The 19,833-nt window shown below is 48.2% G+C and overlaps 1 protein-coding gene across 1 annotated transcript; it reads right to left on the bottom strand.

Moving 5' to 3' along the window:
* Nucleotides 1–15,757: 15,757 nt before the first annotated feature.
* Nucleotides 15,758–19,206, bottom strand: LOC138283442 (gamma-crystallin 2-like). The gene is made up of 3 exons (XM_069221393.1): nt 19,157–19,206; nt 17,505–17,747; nt 15,758–16,099 (listed from the first exon to the last, which is right to left on the bottom strand). The coding sequence occupies exons 1-3, from the start codon at nt 19,163–19,165 to the stop codon at nt 15,824–15,826; spliced, it is 528 nt and encodes a 175-aa protein (XP_069077494.1). The 5' UTR covers nt 19,166–19,206; the 3' UTR covers nt 15,758–15,823.
* Nucleotides 19,207–19,833: the final 627 nt, after the last annotated feature.

Genomic DNA, 19,833 nt, shown 5'->3' with positions numbered 1-19,833 from the left:
GGTCGAGGAGTTGAAGCTGTTGTGGATTTCCGTGATCTTGCGATGGAAAAAGGTGGTGAGTGAGTCGCAGAGCTCTTGCAATGGAGGGGGGGTCGATGGAGCATGACCTGGGATTGGTGAGTTCTTTGATGATGCTGAAGAGCTCTTTGCTGTTATGGGTGTTGTTGTCGATGCGATCTTTGAAGAAGGATCTTTTGGTGGTCCGGATGAGCTGGTGGTGCTTGCGGATGGCTGTCTTGAGGGCGGCGTGGTTGCTCTCTGTTGGTTTGTGGCTCCACTTCTTCTCAATTTCCCAGCACTCCTGTTTGGAGGCCTGAAGGTCGGTGGTGAACCAGATGGCCTTGGTGCTGGTGCGGTTGTTGGAGGATTTCCTGAGCGGAGCGAGGGTGTTGGCACAGTCGTCTATCCAATATCTGAGGTTGAGTTAGGCTGTGTTGGGGTCGGTGGTACTGGGTGGCGGGGCCCGGGTGAGGGTGGAGATCAGTTGGTCTTCTGAGATCTTGTTCCAGCTGCAGCGGTGGATCTGTTGTGGGTGGTGGTGAGTGGCGGGTTTCTGGAAAGTGAAGTGGACGCAGCGGTAGTGGGTCCAGTGGAGTTCGGTGGTATGGCTGAAGGTGCCGTGGCTGCTGGCAGAGAAGACTGGGTTGAGTGTGTGGCCGGTGGAGTGGGTGGGCATTGTGATCAGTTGTTTGAGACCGAGGTTGGTGATCAGAGCAGTGGAGTTGCTGTTGTTGGCGCTCTCAAGGTGAAAATTCAAGTCGCCGAGGAGAATGTAGTCTGTAGAGGCAAGGGCCTGGGTGCTGATTATGTCAGAGATGGAGTCGCTGAGCTGAGGTCGGGGACCTGGGGGCCTGTAGACAAGGGTTCCTCTGAGGGTGGTGTTGGCGTTGATGTGCATCTGGAAGTGGAAGTGTTCGGCTGCATCGAGGGTGTCATCTGTGTTAGTTGAGATTCTGATGGTGTTCTTGTGGACTATGGCGATTCCTCCTCCCGGTCTGTTGGTGCGGTCTCTGCGGGGATGGCTATGGCGATGTCAGGTTCCGAGAAGGGAGTCATCAGGTTTCAGTGAGGAAGGTGACGTCTAGGGAAGATGAGGTGAGCAAGTCCCGGAGCAAGCGAGAAGTCGGATGGCGAGTGAACACCATCTATTGGCCGGATCTGGTGCCCTGGAGACACATGTGAAGCACCGCTGAACAGGGCACCGCCGTCTCATGAACCGCTGAACAGGGCTCTTCAAGACAAGCACCGCTGAACAGGGCACCGCCGTGTCAAGTACCGCTGAACAGGGCCCTTCAAGACAGGCACCGCTGAACAGGGCCCTTCAAGACAAGCACCGCTGAACAGGGCCCTTCAAGACAGGCACCGCTGAACAGGGCACCGCCGTGTCAAGAACCGCTGAACAGGGCCCTTCAAAACAGGCACCGCTGAACAGGGCCCTTCAAGACAAGCACCGCTGAACAGGGCACCGCCGTGTCAAGCACCGCTGAACAGGGCCCTTCAAGACAGGCACCGCTGAACAGGGCACCGCCGTGTCAAGAACCGCTGAACAGGGCCCTTCAAGACAGGCACCGCTGAACAGGGCCCTTCAAGACAGGCACCGCTGAACAGGGCCCTTCAAGACAAGCACCGCTGAACAGGGCCCTTCAAGACAGGCACCGCTGAACAGGGCACCGCCGTGTCAAGAACCGCTGAACAGGGCCCTTCAAGACAAGCACCGCTGAACAGGGCCCTTCAAGACAGGCACCACTGAACAGGGCACCGCCGTGTCAAGCACCGCTGAACAGGGCCCTTCAAGACAGGCACCGCTAAACAGGGCCCTTCAAGACAAGCACCGCTGAAAAGGGCACCGCTGTGTCAAGCACCGCTGAACAGGGCCCTTCAAGACAGGCACCGCTGAACAGGGCACCGCGTGTCAAGCACCGCTGAACAGGGCCCTTCAAGACAGGCACCGCTGAACAGGGCACCGCCGTGTCAAGAACTGCTGAACAGGGCCCTTCAAGACAGGCACCGCTGAACAGGGCCCTTCAAGACAAGCACCGCTGAACAGGGCACCGCCGTGTCAAGCACCGCTGAACAGGGCCCTTCAAGACAGGCACCGCTGAACAGGGCACCGCCGTCTCTGCACCGCTCCGCTTGGCCCTTCATCTCAAGCACCGCTCTGCTGGGCCCTTCATCTCAAGCACCGCTCCGCTGGGCCCTTCATCTCAAGCACCGCTCCGCTGGGCACCGCCGTCTCTGCACCGCTCCGCTGGGCACCGCCGTCTCTGCACCGCTCCGCTTGGCCCTTCATCTCAAGCACCGCTCCGCTGGGCCCTTCATCTCAAGCACCGCTCCGCTGGGCCCTTCATCTCAAGCACCACTCCGCTGGGCACCGCCTTCTCTGCACCGCTCCGCTGGGCACTGCCGTCTCTGCACCGCTCCGCTTGGCCCTTCATCTCAAGCACCGCTCCGCTGGGCCCTTCATCTCAAGCACCGCTCCGCTGGGGCCTTCATCTCAAGCACCGCTCCGCTGGGGCCTTCATCTCAAGCACCGCTGACACATTGGCAGAAGGGGCAGGCCCAGATCAGTGTCGGACAGGGCTGCACGATACACTCTGGGCACCACGAGTCCTCCAGTACCGCTGGAGTCTGTCATCCACTTGTGAGACTGTGGCTTTGCACTCCCCAGGATGGCACAGTGGGCAAGCCACCCACTGTAGAGACTTGAGAGACTGTGGCTTTCCACTCCCCAGGATGGCACAGTGGGCAACCCATCCACTGTAGAGACTTGAGAGACTGTGCCTTTGCACTCCCCAGGATTGAACATTGGCCGTGGAGGCCCCTCGTGGATCTGGCGTCGTGGACTCATGTGGCTGAGGTGGCCCCCCTTCCCTTCCCCCTGAGGTGCCTGTAGTTTTCCTATCTGATGCCCCTGCAGTGTTCTCTCCAATGGATTCGGGTCTCATGTGTGGGCTTTGCCCATGTGTTGAGGACCATTGGCCCACGTACAATGACAGAAAGCCAATTCTGATGGGACAATATACATATATGTATATAGTTATGGGATGTTCGTCTTACTTATTTACTGTGCCTTACAATATATTTGTATTACAATTACTTATTATTTTGTCTTTGCATTCTTCCGGGGGATTTGGGGGGTGTCACTCTGAGTTGTTGCTCTGCATTGGTGTGTAGGTAGTTGGGGGGGGGTCGCGTATGTGTGTGCCCGTAATCTTTTCTCCTCCCCCCTCCCGTGTGTCGTAGGTGCAGTACTCACCGTTGTCTTCTGCGCCGGCGTTCGTGCTCCTGGTAGAGGAGCAGGTAGACAATAGCTGGTAGGATGTGTAGTTCTGGTTCCATGCTGTCCAGATTCCTCGTGGAGTGTGTAGAGGTGAGCGTTTTCCCGTTCGTAGTCTGTTTCCGCCGTGTTTTTATCAGCGGAGCTCCCGCCCCGGAAAAGGTGGCGGATTGGTGAGTTGTGATAGGGTGGGCGGTACATTGTCTGCCGCCTGTCTGTTGGTGGTGACCGCCGCGCTGCTTGTCTGTACCGCCGTGGCAGTCGGAGTGTTAAAGTGGCGGGCTGTGTTGGCGGTTCCCGCCAGGGTCGGAATTCCATTTTTTGGGCCGCCTGCCTGTTTGCGGGTTGGCCGCCGCTTTAACACCGACCGCCAGGGTTGGAATGACCCCCTCAGCCTCCTGAAGGCCAGGTTTCGTTGCCTCCATCTAACAGGTGGATGCCTGTACTACTCACCCAAGAAGGTGTGCCAGATCATCGTGGCATGCTGTATGTTGCACAACCTTGCCTTAGGTTGCCAGGTGCCTTTTCTGCAGGAGGATGGGGCTAGAGATGGGCGTGTGGCAGCAGTAGACCCTGTGGACAGTGAAGATTCGGAGGCAGAGGATGAGGATGAGGACAACAGAAGTGCAATTATAAGACAGTACTTCCAATAAAACACAGGTAAGACACTGTAATTACAATTTACATTGACAGTTTTGTATTTGAGATTGTCACTGGCAGGATAATTTTCAAAATTCTATGCCCACTTACTGTACCCTTTGGCATCTTTATTTTCAGATATTTGTGTCCTACTATCACTCCTGGTGTGTTGACTGCAGCCAACTACTGGTCATTCCTATGTATACAATACTGTACAGTTATATTGCAGAGTTTAAAGATTGTTAAACGAATACATGGTTAAATGATTTGACAGACTCCATAAACGTATTTTTTCAAATGGCGTTTATTTAAGTGCTAATGATTAGAGGGGGATGTGCAATGAACATTACTATACAATTGAATAGCAATGTTTGTACCTGGTTAAATTAATACATAGTAAAATAAGTTTGAAATACTCCATACTTGTATTTTTTCAAAGGGTGTTTATTTAAGTGCTAAGAAGTAGAGGGGCGAGTGCATTGGGATGGGGTGATGATGGAGGAAAGTCCTGGGTATTATTCCAGTCTATTTGGTGCACTGGTGCATTGTCCATGGGGACATAGGAAGGGGAGCAATGGCAGTTCAAGGTGGACAGGGTGACAGAGTGGGACACAAGGGTGACAATCAGGAGAGTCTAATTTCCTGGCAGGGGTCTTGGTAATAGTCTCTTGCTTCTGCCTGGATCACAGGTTCTCCTTCCGCAGGGGGGGTTGCTGGTAGCCTGTTGGTACTGTGGCGGGCCTCCTGTCCACTAGCAGCATCGGACGTGGAAGGCAGTTCAGGTGTCGGGCTAGTGGCAGGGGCCCTCTGTTGTGAGACTGCCTCCCTCATAATGTTGGCCATGTCTGCCAGCACCCCTGCTATGGAGACCAGGGTGGTCTTGATGGCCTGCAAGTCCTCCCTGATCCCCTGGTACTGTCCCTCCTGCAGCCGCCTGTTCTCCTGCACGTTGTCCAGGATCTGGCTCAGGGTATCCTGGGAATGTTGGTAGGCTCTCAGGATCTCTGGAAGTGCCTCATGGGGAGTCGGTTCTCTGGGCCTATCCTCCCCCTGGTGCACAGCACTCCTCCCAGTTTCCCTGTTGTCCTGTGCCTCTGTCCCCTGAACTGTGTGCCCACTGACCCCAGGTCCCTTATTGTCTTGGGTATGAGGTGTGCCCTGGGGTCCCTGTAGTGCTGGACACACTGCTGATTGACGTGTCTTGGGGACAGAGGTATAGGCCCGCTGGGTGGGTACTGTGGTGGTGTTTCCTGAGGGAGGAGGCTCTGTGGTGGTATGGGACTGGGCCTGGGTAACTAACTGTCCGGAGATCCCCGATGGGCCAGGTTAATCATCCAGATCCAGGCATCCAGAGCTGCTGTCATCACTGTGGGCCTCTTCTGGGGGTGGACTGGAAGTTGCTGGCACCTCCTCTCTGGTAACGTTGGGTGGGGGACGTGTGGGGATGTAAATACAGTCTTATTGTTTCTATGTGTGTCACCTTGTGCATGGGTGTGTTGCCCTGTATGGTTGTTATTGCCCTGGCAGATTTGCCTTTGAGTGAGTAGCTATTTGGTGGGCTAGGTGATTCTCTCCAGCGTGCATGCAGTGGTGATAGGTGTCCATGCAGGTCTGTGAGTGGTGTCCATGCATTGGTGTTGCATGCAGGGCTTGGTATTGGGATGAGTGGGTTGTGATGGTGGGGTATGTGGGAGGTGGTGAAGTTATGGGAATGAACTTAGGGATGGGGGCTTGTGATGGCATGCAGGTAGGGGGGGTGATAGTAATAGAGATTTGACCTACCAGAGTCCAGCCCTCCTTCTACTCCAGCCAGGCCCTCAGGATGCCAGATCGCCAAGACTTGCTCATCTCATGTTGTTAGTTGTGGGGGAGGATGTGGGGGTCCACCCCAGTCCTCTGTACAACTAGTTGGTGTCTTGCTGCTGTGGAACGTACCTTCCCCGTAGGTCGTTCCACATCTTCCTGATGTCATTCCTTGTTCTGGGGTGCTGTCCCACGGCGTTGACCCTGTCTACGATTCTCTGCCATAGCTCCATCTTCCTTGCAATGGACATCTGCTGCACCTGTAATCAGAATAGCTGTGGCTCTACCCGGATGATTTCCTCCACCATGACTCTTAGCTCCTCCTCAGGGAACCTGGGGTGTTGTTGCGGTGCCATGGGTGTTGTGTGAGTGGTGTGGGTGAGGGTGTGTGGGGTGCTGTGTTGGGGTGTGTGATGTGGGGTGCGTGGATGATGTGTAGGTGATTGTGGTGTGTGTCTGTGGTCTTGTCTGTGGTCTTGCTATCTCTCTTGTCGCACTTGTTTGTAATTGTAAAGGGTTGAGGGTAATGTGTGTGTTTTATAGTGGTATGGGTGTGGTGTGTGTATGTGTGTCAGGTGTTTGTTATTCAAATTGTCCAATGTGGTGTAGTTTTGTTTGAGTGTGTGTATTTTGAGCACAGCTGTATGTACCGCCAAAGGTTTAGCACCATTGAATGTCCGCCGCAGTGATTCGTGGGTCATAATGCTGTGGGCGTAGTTCTGTTGGCGTAACGGTGTGGGTTTTGCTACTGCCAGTTTATCACTGACCTTTTGGATGGCAGACTTGTGTGTGTGGCTGTATAGTGACAGATTGCTAAGTGTGGGTCATAATATGGGTGGCGGTAATCTGCTGCAGCGGCAGTATGTAGGCGGCAGTCAGCATGGTGGTAAGTGGGATTTACCGCCAAGGTCATAATGAGGGCCTGTGTCTTTTTAGTGGAGATAAAGTGAAAGTCATTCGAATGGTTATATGTCTTGGGACTCGATTAATAGCATTAGTCATATATTGCAAGATCTGAGGAACTATAACTCTCAAAGAGGTGATCATGTCATTCTTCGAGAGTGTTAGTTTTACTGCACTGTGTCATTTGTATCTATGCAAGCTACAGTCTTTATCTTTTTGGACTTGGCAGTACAATCTCAGAGAAAATGAACAGGATTGGCACAATAAAGACAAAGATTAGTGTTACATTGTCAGTCTTTCTCTTCTGATGATAAGGGCCCCTTTATACCTCCAATTTGCATGAGTTCTGATTCAGATACCTTACCATTCTTTCTGTTTTCAGGACTACTACTTGTGTGTCATTTTGTGGCCACTGACTTTTACATTCACTAAGCCTATGATCCAGTTTAACAACCAGAATAATGAATTCTGTGCAGTTCTCAGGTAAATCTACAATGTGTGCCACAACAAAACAACTTCAAATTCTTCAGTAGTTTAAGAGTCTCAAGAGTTCAAGGTTCATATGCAACTATGCAATTTCAATGAGATAATAGATCTTAATTGTCCCAAGCCTTTAGAATACCATCATCAGATTATGATCAAGATCACACGGATTGAAAACCAACTATGAGCACATGATCCAGGAAGTCCCAGCTATTACAAGAAATACAACTTTTCTCTAATGTCTTTCAGTCACGAGATTGATCCCAATATTATTGCTGGCTTTAGATATGTTTGATTAATTAGCACTGATCAAGATCCCAAATTGAACAGAAAATCTTGTGCTATCTTATTTGAGATGACTTGTGTCTTTTTGCCAGAGCAAGAAAGTGTGATACAAGAGATGAATGGCAAGCTGCCCGCTATTTACAGGTACTGTGCTAACTGCAGAGAAGATTGGAAATATTAGGTCGGAACTCAGGAAGCGTGTCCTGCGATGAGAAGCCTGTCGCTGTGAAGGTGTTGATGCTTCTGCGAAGAGAGGACTGCCACTGCTAAGGGAAGGCTGCTAAAGACTGGAGAAAGGTAAGCGTCACTTTCAAGTTAAATTAGGATAAGCAGGATTTAGGCCCTCATTCTGACCTTGGCGGGCGGCGGAGGCCGCCCGCCAAAGTCCCGCCGTCAGGTTACCGTTCCGCGGTCGAAAGACCGCGGCGGTAATTCTGACTTTCCCGCTGGGCTGGCGGGCGGTCGCCTTCAGACCGCCAGCCAGCCCAGCGGGAAAGAGGCTTCCACGATGAAGCCGGCTCGGAATCGAGCCGGCGGAGTGGAAGCTGTGCGACGGGTGCAGTTGCACCCGTCGCGTATTTCACTGTCTGCGCAGCAGACAGTGAAATACATGTAGGGGCCCTCTTACGGGGGCCCCTGCAATGCCCATGCCAGTGGCATGGGCACTGCAGGGGCCCCCAGGGGCCCCGCGACCCCCCCTACCGCCATCCGGATCTCGGCGGTCCGACCGCCGGGATCTGGATGGCGGTAGGGGGGGTCGGAATCCCCGCGGCGGTGCAGCAAGCTGCGCCGCCGCGGAGGATTCAATGGGGCCGCGGTACACTGGCGGGACCCCGCCAGTGGTGCCGGTCCGACCGCGGCTTTACCGCCGCGGTCGGAATCCCCATTGGAGCACCGCCGGCCTGTCGGCGGTGCTCCCGCGGTCCTCCGCCCTGGCGGTCAAAGACCGCCAGGGTCAGAATGACCACCTTAGTCTGCAACACCAGCTTTTATAGCTGGCCTGAACCAGGTGCACGGAAACACATGGGAAAAACAGAGGAACTTGTTAGTCATTATTGCAATTGCACATGTTTCTCAACTGTCTCTTTTAGGAGTATCAATTAAAGAACCAACAGTTAACATGTGCTTCCTGGATTACCTGGGTGAGGCCCAGGTGGTTATAAACAGTTGGCGTGTTTCCTGGATTACCTGGGTGGCGCCCAGGTGTTCAGAGTTATCTTGACAATAAGCATTGGTCTAGCTTTGCTTTAAACATTGCTATTATGTTAATAAGTAAGTTACCAAATTACACAATGTTTCAAAGGCATAACATGATTCAAACTGGTCCTGTGATGAAAATAAAATAAAAACATCTCTGATATCACTCATGTGGGAAATAAGGTATGACCAAGACTCACAGTTTGGACCATAACAACCGGTCCAGAAGGATGGGACCTGCTGTTTCCCCATGGTCCAGGAGGACTCTGATGTCATCTCTGGCTGCAATCAGTGCTGTCTCAGTGATGCGGTTAGCTTGAAATCCAGATTTGGAGAAGTCAAGGAGGTTGTAGTCTTCTAGGTGTTGGGTGAGTTGCTGGTTGATTGCTTTCTCAAGGACTTTTGTGAGATAGAGGAGCAGAGAGATGGGCTGGTAGTTCCTCAGTCGGCTAGGTCGACGGATGTTTTTTTCAGGAGTGGCCTCACTTCAACATGTTTACGGACCTCCATGAAGGAGACCACAGTGATGGAGGTATTCAGGACCTTCCTGAGCTTGTCACCGATTGTCTTGCTTCCGAGGTTGATGACGTAGTGGGGGCAAAGGTCTTTGGTTTCTTCTGAGTGCATGGAGTTCATAATGCAGATAGAGTCTTACATGGTCAGGAGTTCCAAGTGGGTGAGAAGGTGTTCGGGGTTTGTGTTTGTGCATGTGAGCTGGTTCATGCGGTCTGTGGTGGAGGGTTGGCGTTCAAAGTTTTCGTAGATAGCGAAGATCTTGTAATGGATGAAGTCTGCAAGGTTATCACACAGTTCCTGGGAGGGACTGATGTTCTTGGTGGCTGCAGGATTGGTGAACTCCTTCTTGATGGTGAAGAGTTCTTTGCTGTGGCTTATGCTGACTTTGATAGGGTCTGCTAGTGTGTTCTCCTTGGTTGCTTTCAGGAGGCGGTGGTACCGGTTGAGGGCTGTCCTGAAGGTGGTGCGGTCTCCTGTATTTTTGCTGATGGTCACTTCCTTTCAAGTTGTTGCCAGTTGCATTTGGAGGAGTTCAGTTCCTTGGTGAATTAGCGTTCTCTTTTGCTTTGTTCTTTGACCTTGGCTGTCTTGGTGGGGGTGATGACATTGGTGCATTCTGTGATCCACTGGGAGACGCTGTTTGCTGCTTGTTGAGGGTCGTGTGTAGAGTCTGGGTGGTGGTAGCGGAGAGTGTCATTCCACTAGTCTACTGATACCTTTTTCCAGTTTCTTTGTGTGGATCTGGTGGGCATGATGCTGGGGTATGTGGGTCCAGAGATGGCGAAATGTACGTTGTGGTGGTCGGACTAGGTGAGTAGTGTGAAGTGGAGTGGATGCACCTGATTCTGTTGCTGAAGGTGTAGATGGGTCGATCATGTGTCCTGCAATGTGGGTAGGGTCGTGACCAGCTGCTTGAGGTCGATGTTGCTCAAGCTTTCGAGGAGGTCGGTGGAGTTGGCATCACTGGGGTTGTCGGGATGGAAGTTGAGGTCCCCTAGGAATATGTAGTGCTCGAAGTCTATTGCTTGCAAGGCAATGAGATCTTGGATGGTATTGCAGAAGCTGTGTCGTGGTCCTGGTGGTCTGTAGGTAAGGGTGCCTCTGATGGGGCTTTTTCCGTCTGTGGGGAGTTGGAAGTTGAGGTGTTCCATTACCAGTGTCGGGTCATCAGGGGATGTTGTGCCGCACATGGTGTCCTGTAGATGATATCGATTCCGCCTCGTTGCTCATTGGTTCGGTCCTGGTGTGTTATCTTGTAACCTTCAGGGATGGCGGTGGTGATCTGTGGTGCAGAGGCGGGGTTGAGCCAGGTTTCTGTGAGGAAGATGATGTCTGAGGTGAGGGAGGAAATCCTGTCCCAGACCTCGGCCGCCTGTTTAACTTGTGAACATACGTTGAGTAGGATGCACTGGAGTTGTGTCATGGGGGTCTTGGTCGATGTGTTGGGTGCGTAGGTTGCTACAGTGCTGAAGGTAAGGTGGCAGTATCAGCAGGAGAATTGTCCCCTGGTGGTACGCAGCGGTGGGTGTCAGCAGTGGTTGTTGGTGCATCCGGGGTCCAGGGCTGGGAGGTCAGTGGTGGCATATGTTTGTGTGGTGGAAGAGCCAGGGGTCTTGGTGCTGGGTGCGGTACAGGCACAGATGGGCTTGCCTTTAGCATGCTAGCAGCAGGTCAGAGCTGGCCTGGGACCTTCTCAATGGGATTGTGCTGCAGCATCCATTAAGTAGGTCCTGGGAGGGGTGCTGGGAGACGGTGGGCAGGGCTTGGATGATAACAGGAAAACGGGCAGCAGGCAGGAGCAGGAATGGAGAAAAAAAGGAATAAACAGAGAAAAAAGGAGGTAAAAAGCAGGAGAAAGTAGTTAGAAACTTGAGGGAAAGGAGGGAGAAAGCAGTGAAAATGAGGTAGAAAGCAGGAGAAAGCACTCAGAAAAATAGGGGGAAGGATGGAGAAAGCAGTTAAAATGAGGCAGACAGCAGGAGAAAACACACAGAAAAATTGAGGGAAAGAAGGGAGAAAGCAGTGAAAACGAGGCAGAAGGCAGGAGAAAGCACTCAGAAAAACAGAGCAAAATGAGGGAGAAAGCAGTGAATATAAGAGAAAGCACTCAGAAAAAAATGGGCGGAAAGAATGGGGAAAGCAGTAAAAGCGAGGCAGATAACAGGTAAAGCACTCAGAAAAACAGAGGGAAAGGAGGGAGACAGCAGTGAAATGAGGCAGAAAGGAGGAGAAAGCACTCGGAAAATCAGGGGCAGAGAAGAAGAAGGTAGTAAGAATGAGGCAGCAAACAGAAGAGAGCAATACAGCAGCAAGGGAGAGGTGGCCTGGGACCTGCTCAATGGGGTGGCGCTGAAGGCCCCATTAAGTATGTCCTAGGAGCAGGGAGGGGCGCTGGGAGGTGGTCGGTGGGGCAAGGCAGGAGACAGGGAAACGGGCTGCAGGTGGGATCAGGAATGGGGAAAAAGGAATTAAAGGAGGAGGCAAAAAGCAGGAGAAAGTGCTTAGAAATATGGGGGGAAAGAAGTGAGAAGGTAGTAAAATGAGGCAGAGAGCAGGAGAAAGCATTCAGAAAAATAGGGGGGAAAGAGCAGAAGGTAGTGAGAACGAGGCAGCAAACAGGAGAGAGCTAGGCAGCAGCAAGGGGGATCAGACCCGGGACCTGCTCCCAAGCCAGCTCTCTCCCACAACGATTGTGGTTGTTATTTGAGAACATCTCCCCCCTAATCAAAACCCTACTTCTTGCACCTGCTTAACCCCTCCTTCTCTTCCAAGTTTCACCCTTAATTAATCAAACTTCTCTCAAAATTGTAATCAGTTCATATTAGAACCAATGTGAGTCATGATGAGTTTTACAATAACAATTTAATTGGGAGTGCTGTTTCACAAGTGCATGGAGCTGGATCTGTGAAGTCAAGGTGATGATGCTGAGACACCACCATGCCCAAGAAGTCAAACTACCATTTAGAGTCACCGGATCTCCTGTGCTCTCTAGCAATGTATGCCATCTAGGCTGTACCACCTCTTAAAGCATGTCATGCCCTCCTGAGCTCCGCAGCTACCACCATGACAAGTACCACCGTCCTATGTCTTATCTCACCTACATGTGATGTGCGATGAGGTGGAAGGGTACGTGTGGATGGAGCTGGTACCCTTCTTCTTTTACTGTGCTGCTGACAATGACAAATGGAGTTTAAATAAAGCAGACATGTGCTTCCTTTAATGTGTATTTCAATCTGTAGTGTACATGCATTTTACTTTCTTCACTCTCTTGGATTAGTAGGTGTGCTTGTCGTTGTTTTTTCCTAGGCAAGCTTTAGCGCATTCCTTTTCTGTTCGATTGTGCTGTGATAAAAAATTGGCAATTTGTGCCCTATAACAATGACAATTACATAAATAGTTTTGAGCCCTCCAAAGCTAATGATCTGGGTTGTGTGGACTAAGACTTTGTCCACTGCTGTCCCGCTTGAGTGCATGATGTTTGTCCCTCCAACTGTCCTGCTGCTATAACAATACATCTACAAAAAAAAGCCAGGTCTCAGTGTTTGTTGTAAACACATTCCTTATCACTGATAGTTTGATTCAACTGAAAGTCTATATTAATAAAGAAGTAGCACCTCCATACCTATTTCCTTCTCCCTTCCCTGGTAATGACGGGACACCCTTGATGTTAAGGAAGTTATGATGACATATATTGAGCGACCTTCTGTGTTTCTTATCTAACATCTGACCGTTTCTTTGTCTCTTTTAGAGTTTTGTGATAAACGATTGAAAGCATCTATTGCCCCGAGACAATGGGCCAGATGTAGCAAGCATTTTGCATGGTGCAAACTGCGAAAATCGCAGTTTGCGCCATGCAAAATGCTGATTGCGATGCTCATTCACAATTTGCGAGTCGGTACCGACTCGCAAATTGTGAATGCGACTCGCAAATAGGAAGGGGTGTCCCCTTCCTATTTGTGACTCACATCGCTATGCTAAATTGCTTTGTGACCGCAAATTCACAGTTACCACCAGTGTCACAGTGGTGGTAACCCATTTGCAAAAGGGAAGGGGTCCCCTTCCCCTTTGTAAATGTTGCCAAAAAGGGTTTTTCAGAGCAGGCAGTGGTCCAATGGACCAGTGCCTGCTCTGAAAAACCGAAACCAAATGGTTTTGTTATGTTTTTTTATTTTGCAACTCGTTTTCCTTTAAGGAAAACGGGCTGCAAAATAAAAATAAAAAACTGCTTTATTGAAAAAGCAGTCACAGACATGGAGGTCTGCTGTCTTCAGCAGGCCACCATCCCTGTGAGTGCAGTGACTCGCTTTGGGGTCGCAAAATGCGACCCACCTCATTAATATAAATGAGGTGGATCTTTGCGACCCCATAGCGACTCGCAGACGGTGTCTGAGATACAGTTCTGCATCCGATTTTGTGAATCGGAAATTGCGAGTCACACCGACTCGCAATTTCCGATTCGCAAAATCGGAAAATGCTACATCTGGCCCAATGTTTTCAGCCTCGATTTGTGTATCGTATTGTATCCTGGAATCTGTTGCTCCCAAAAAGCATTGTGCTGAGGTACCAGTACTGACAGATGGGAAATCATTACTTTCCAGTCATCCTGATGCGATCGATACGCATCATGACTCTTAATTAGGTACACTGAATACTGCATATCTAATGATTCCCCAGCCAATCAAGCTGAGGCAACATCCAGGTAGACGTAGGGATAGAGTAACACTTCTCGGCTGAGAGCAGAGATACTCTCATTTGACTTGTAACTAGTGTGTGTCCAAAGCAAGGTTTTGGAAGCAATGCTCAGTTAGTTCCTTGGATGTTATGCTGAAAATGTTTGGACTCTTCTGATCTTGTGTAGGACTGGATGATGGTTTCTAATAGCGCCTATAATACTTTGCTTGTGAAAGGAGTGTGATCATTCCTAATCTACACAGCGCTGTAAAAGAGAATACTTTACTCCACAGGTGGTACTCCCTTGCTCGTGCCGGCTAAATATGCCAGTTCTGGCTGCCCCTTCCTTTCCACAGTGCTTTAAATGCAGCACTTAAAATAATAGTTACCACCTTGCAATAACCCAATTACCTGCTTTCATGTTTGAGGCTTTCTAGTTTACTTGGTTACCTTTTAGTATTGCCTTATTGTTTCCAGTATCTCCCTTTCTGCGAATCCTTTCTTTCTGATCAATCCTTTTAGTAATCACCCTACATTCTATTTAAGTGATATTTTAGTTTGTCTGCATCTTTCCCTTCACCTGATCTCTTGAATTGTTGACTTGTTTCCCCTTCAGTATTTAGGTTCTCTTGTTGAGACCCATTTGGATTCTAATTAGTGTATGTGGTTGTCCATTAACTTGGTGTCATCATACATACATACATACATGCATACATACATACATAGAAACATACATACATACAGAAACACAGTTGCCACTTCATGGTAGAAAGGCACCTTCCCTAGCTCTGGTGTACCTACTTGGGCCCGAATTATAGTTTTTGGTGGAAAACTGCACAAACGCAGTTTTACATCAAAAAGTATAGCGCTGGCTTGAGCCATTCCTAAGCACTAGCCGGGCACCAAGTTAAGGGAATGGCGCAAGCCGGCGCTCAGCTTGGTCTTGAGTCACTGAAAATGACGCTAGCCGGGTGGGCGTGGCAGTAGGGAAGGAGGAGGTTGTGCTCCAAAAAAAATATGCTAGCCCGGTTAGAGGCACAAAAAAATGCCTCTAACCAGACTAGCGCCATTTCCTGGCGCACAACCACTAAAAACATGACTCCTGTCTTAGTAAAGACAGGAGTCATGGCCACCACCCCAGTGGCCAGCACCTGGGACAAGTGTCACCTGGGCTTGGTCTTTGCAACCTGTGCCATGCAGAGGGCACTTAAAAAAAAAAACATACTTACCAATACTTACCCTACTTACCTAGGATGGGGTCCCCCATCCTCCAATGTCCCTCTGTGGGTGTGTGGGGTTGTTCCTGGGGATTGGGGAGGGCACCTGTGGACCCATTCCATGGTATTAACCATATAAATGGGTCAACAGGTCCCCTAACGCCTGGTCTGAGGCAGGTGTTAAATAATGGTGCCAAATAAGCTTAGCACCATTATTAAGCCCCGTCTCCCACCCTTTAGCACGGGGGATAAATATGGCGCTATGGGGATAGCACCATTTTTTGGATGGGAATGCCAACGTTGCATCTCATTGAAGCAAGGTAGGTTCACACATTTAAAAAATGGTGCAAACTCCAATATTTTGACGCTAGACGCGTCTAGCGTCAAAATATAAATATGGAGTTAAGTTTACGCCACATTTGCATCAAAAAAATTACGCAAATGCAGAGCAAAAAAAGTATAAATATGGGCGTTAGTGCTGTACGGTTCTGGAGTTCATTAAATTATCAGTGTGAGTTTAGTGCACTGGAGTGGTCTATCAGTCTCAATCGCTACAGCATCAAGATGGTCCCTGACAGCTTGTTTTCAGCAGGTAACAGCATGACAAAACACCATTACAAAAATACTGATTACTGGCACAGGGTAGTATTACCGAAACACTGGCTTTTATCCCAAATCATGGCACAGCATCCTCAGCTCTCTGTCTCCTCACATGAGCAACACTGCATGACACCGATTCATACTAGAAATAGAGATGGAAAGGGTCTTGGTTTCCTAAATTTTTATTGTTTCATTGTGTACCAATATCATCACTTGAACATCTACATGTACTTTAGTATGTTTCCAGAACCCTCCTGAAGGAGCCGACTCTGGCATTCAGGGAGCCCCAGTCAGAGAATCTCCTGTACTCCCCAGGCTTCAGCAGGTATTGGCGCCCTCTGTAGTTGGGCTGTTCATAGAAGATCCAGTAGCCCTCCAACACGTTGCAAGAGTGGATATCGTGGTAGTTGAACTTATCAAAGACAGAAGGGCAGTCTTCAAGGAATTCAATGGTCTGGCCACGGAATTCTTCCTTCTCATAGATCTTGATCTTGTGGGCACCTCTCTGCTGCAATGGTGAGAAAGGAAACGTTATTAAAAAGGAAAACTGTTGATTACACTTCATGACATGCTCACTTTCAGCCTGTTATTAATGCAGCTTATAGTCTGCAGTAAGAAGCACATGAGCATTTCAAGTCTAGCTGGAAATATAATTAGACATGAGCTTGCTTCATTCCATGGATATCCTCCTTCTTAAGGCGAGTCCCAACTGAGGTTTTTAGTAAAACAAGGAAGATACAAATAGCCCTAACTCAGTTGAATCATGTGCACACCTATTTCACTATTATCACTGGGAAAATTTCCAGTGCTTGACTGCATTTGGACCTCAAGAACTATCGCTGATTATGTTATTGCACTGTTTTGTAAAATATTCATATTGTTTTTTTTGTTTTTTTAATCAGACCTTTTTTTGTTTTCAAATGTTTTTATTAGGATTTTTCCAAAAACTACAATAATCAGATGGTGGCACTGCAATGTACTGAGACACGTATGTCTAAAATAATCATGTGGGCAAGTGGTTTTGTAGGAAGACCGAATCTGAATGGTATAACAATATTGTTGATCCAGATACAGCCCTGCAGGGGAGAGATAGACAGAAAGTGAGCTGTAGTAGTAATAGGGAAAGGTAAGAGGAATAAATATGTATATATAAAGTATACCTCTTAGAAGAGCGTAGCCAGGTCTGGTTGTAGTATAATCCACTAGGGAGTATGTCTAATATGCACGGGTAGTGGAAAGTTGCTGCTTGTATTTAGGGTAAGGGTGTCTTTGAGTGAGTGTGTAAGGTGTTTATGGGGGTTTGGATTTTTGCATGTACCAGTCTAGCTTGTTCCATAGTTTGCATGATGCTTGGAGTTTTGCATGTACCAGTCTAGCTTGTTCCATAGTTTGCATGGCAAACTTTTTTATTGAATACACTGTTGTTAACACTCCTGCTAAAACACACCCATGCCCCCCAGTGTGGTAGGATTCATTTTTGTAGCGTTTCCACTCACATATTTGTGACTCCTATAGTCAAGAGTAAATCAAAGGAAAAAAGTAATGTTTGTTGACGTCATTGGAAGGTATGGAAGTCGATGGACCTAAGGATATATTTAAATGATTTATGGAGAAGTTTGTATGAAAGATCATGGTAACTGTGTTTTCTTTGAATGCCCATAAGAGTTTGACCACACTGCATTTGAAAAACAGATGCCAGAGGAAGCCTGATGACTCTTGATTCAAAGGTTTTACCCTGTTTTGCCTCAATCCATCCTATGCCAAGTGAACTAAAACTGGCTAAAACTAGGGATGTCAAATTAAGAAAGTAATCCCTGATGTTTTGAATGGTTTACCATGGAAATTCAGAAATGGAGATGTGTACAAATAAAGTGTTAGCAGCACCCCTTCTTTAGCCACACTGTTAGTGTTACCTGAGGCAGAGCACGGCAGGATTTGATTGTATCACTGAAGCCCAACCACTGCTGGTAGTCAGGATAGTCACCCGTTTTCAAGAAGTACTGGTGGCCCATGTAGTTGGGGCGCTCATAGATCATCCAAGAGCCACTTTCTACTTTGATTGAATTGCAACGACTGAAGTAGGAGTGCAGGTCAGCACAATCACCACTGCACTCATGGCAGCGGCCCTGGAAGTTCCTGTCCTCGTAGAAGATGATCTGTAGAGGACGAAGGCATAACAGTGGTTAGAAATTAAATCAAGTGCAAGTAACCAGGTCTATAAATCAATGGATTTTAATAGAAGTATTGCCTGCCATTGAGTCCAATCCATGGTACAATAAGGACAGACCAACATTAGAGAAATGGGTCATCTTGAATACCCTAATGTGGAACAGTACATGCAATGACAGCAACGCAATGGCTCACTCACACTATCATCGCAAGCAAAACATAGCTATAGCTGAGTGCTCATTCATAATGGCCCCAGATTAAAGATTCCTAAGATAGTCAGTTAAGGGACCCTGAATGCCTTTTAGTGCGATGGAGGGTGAGATGCATAACTGGTGATGTTGATTTTCTGATGCTTTGGTTGCACAGGTTGTCAATGTATCCTGCAATTCTATTGATTCAACACAGTGCAAAGTGGATGGCCCCTGATTATTGCTATCCTGACTCATGAACATTTGTGAGGCAGGATTCTTCTTGTGAATCCTTGCAACAAGATGCCAATGTAGAGTTGGAGAGGGCTTTTGAATTGTTCACAGCTCCTCCTGATGCTCACAACTGTCATTTACACAGTGGAAGCTGCCCCTTACAAATGGCTTTCACTGTGCAAATGTTTACTGACTTAAAAGGGCAGTTGGTAATCTTTCAACGCTTTGCGATCACAAGTGGTCACAAAGTGCAATCAAATGAAAATACTAGATGCTTCTTTGCCTCCTGGCTTTCCTTGCACTTTACAAAGAATCACATTATTGATTTTGGGAGCTGAAAAGACTTTTGACTGTTACAATGGCACACAGTCATTTCAATACATTGCAGTTCAGCGTTTCAACCACACAGAGCCTTCCACTTTGTGCAATTCAGACGCTAGAAGACTGTAAAAACGTTGAATATTGGCCCATTACTTCATCGCTCTGGTATCAGCCCTCGAGCAACCACCACTGGCAAAAATAGCCCACTTTAGTTTCTCCTTTTGTCTCGGCTTCATCAATTCTGCTTTATATACCATTAATCTTTATTTTTATATCGTTGTTGAGCTGTGATTCATATTATTTCCAGCTCTATTGGCTTATTTATAAGAACCTATGATAACAACTTAATAACTTCACAAAGGTCCCACAGGATGCTTTAGTCATAGTTTCAATATATCTGCAAATAAGAGAATTAACCAGTAGTCAATTTTAGCCTTGTGTTATTTTCCTTTCTGCACATTTGCACATAATGTACTAGTGCAGCCAGGAATGTGATCTCCTGGTAATGCTTATTACGGCTATGGATCAACAAGTCCTTATCTACTCAACCAGAAACACCACCTCCCCATTCCAGTGCATTGGAAAAAAAAGTCCTCAGCTCTCTATTATTAAGAGATGGCGATTAGATCTGACTATTCAGATGTTTTTCTTACCTTCCCCATTGCAGCTGGTCTGTGGATGCGAGATCTCGGTGCCCGGTGCCCAGTCGGGCAGCCTTTTTATACTTCATGCTGAGTGCTGGCTCTGCAGACATAGAACAAAAGCGAGCGCTTGATTTCTGTTGTGTAATGAAAATGTATACAGTAAATTGTCTTTGGTTCCACAGCGTATTTGGTGCTTATCGGCAGCGTGCAGTATGGATTATTCTGGAACCTTTCTTTTGTGTGCCTGCCCTGCTTCATTTCTAGAGATTGCCGCTGCTGATTAAACCAAACGAGAAAGTACGTTTTATAAAACAAGCAGGCTGCTATGGTAGCGAAAATCGATCAGGGTTTTCATCATCTCGGAGGTTTCAGATCATTATGTTTTTGCTAATCATTCTTGTGTTGTTCTTCAGACTTTGTTGTTTGTTTTTGATCATTCATGGATGCTAGCAATATAGGTTTGTTAGGAATTGGATCTCTTCATGTATTCTGTTCAAGTAGGGACAACAATACTAGTCAGGTTAAGTCAGATACAGACCTTAAATTAACCTGTGCTCACCCTCCGGTAGCTTGGCACAGAGCAGGCAGGCTTAACTTAAGAGGCAATGTGTAAAGTATTTGTGAAGCACACACACAGTAACACAATGAAAACACCACAAAAGACTCCACACAGGTTTATAAAAATA

The sequence above is a fragment of the Pleurodeles waltl genome, chromosome 3_1 (genome assembly GCF_031143425.1).
Source record: "Pleurodeles waltl isolate 20211129_DDA chromosome 3_1, aPleWal1.hap1.20221129, whole genome shotgun sequence".
Taxonomy (NCBI): Eukaryota; Metazoa; Chordata; class Amphibia; order Caudata; family Salamandridae; genus Pleurodeles; species Pleurodeles waltl.
Note: the sequence above shows the minus strand (reverse complement) of the source record. Positions and strands in the feature narration are given on the sequence as shown.

Bases quoted from the DNA above. Each gene is read 5' to 3' on its own strand.
- LOC138283442 (XM_069221393.1), bottom strand. The intron at 16,100-17,504 runs GTAACACTAACA...TCACCATTGCAG, and splicing joins CCTGCCGTGCTCTGCCTCAG to CAGAGAGGTGCCCACAAGAT.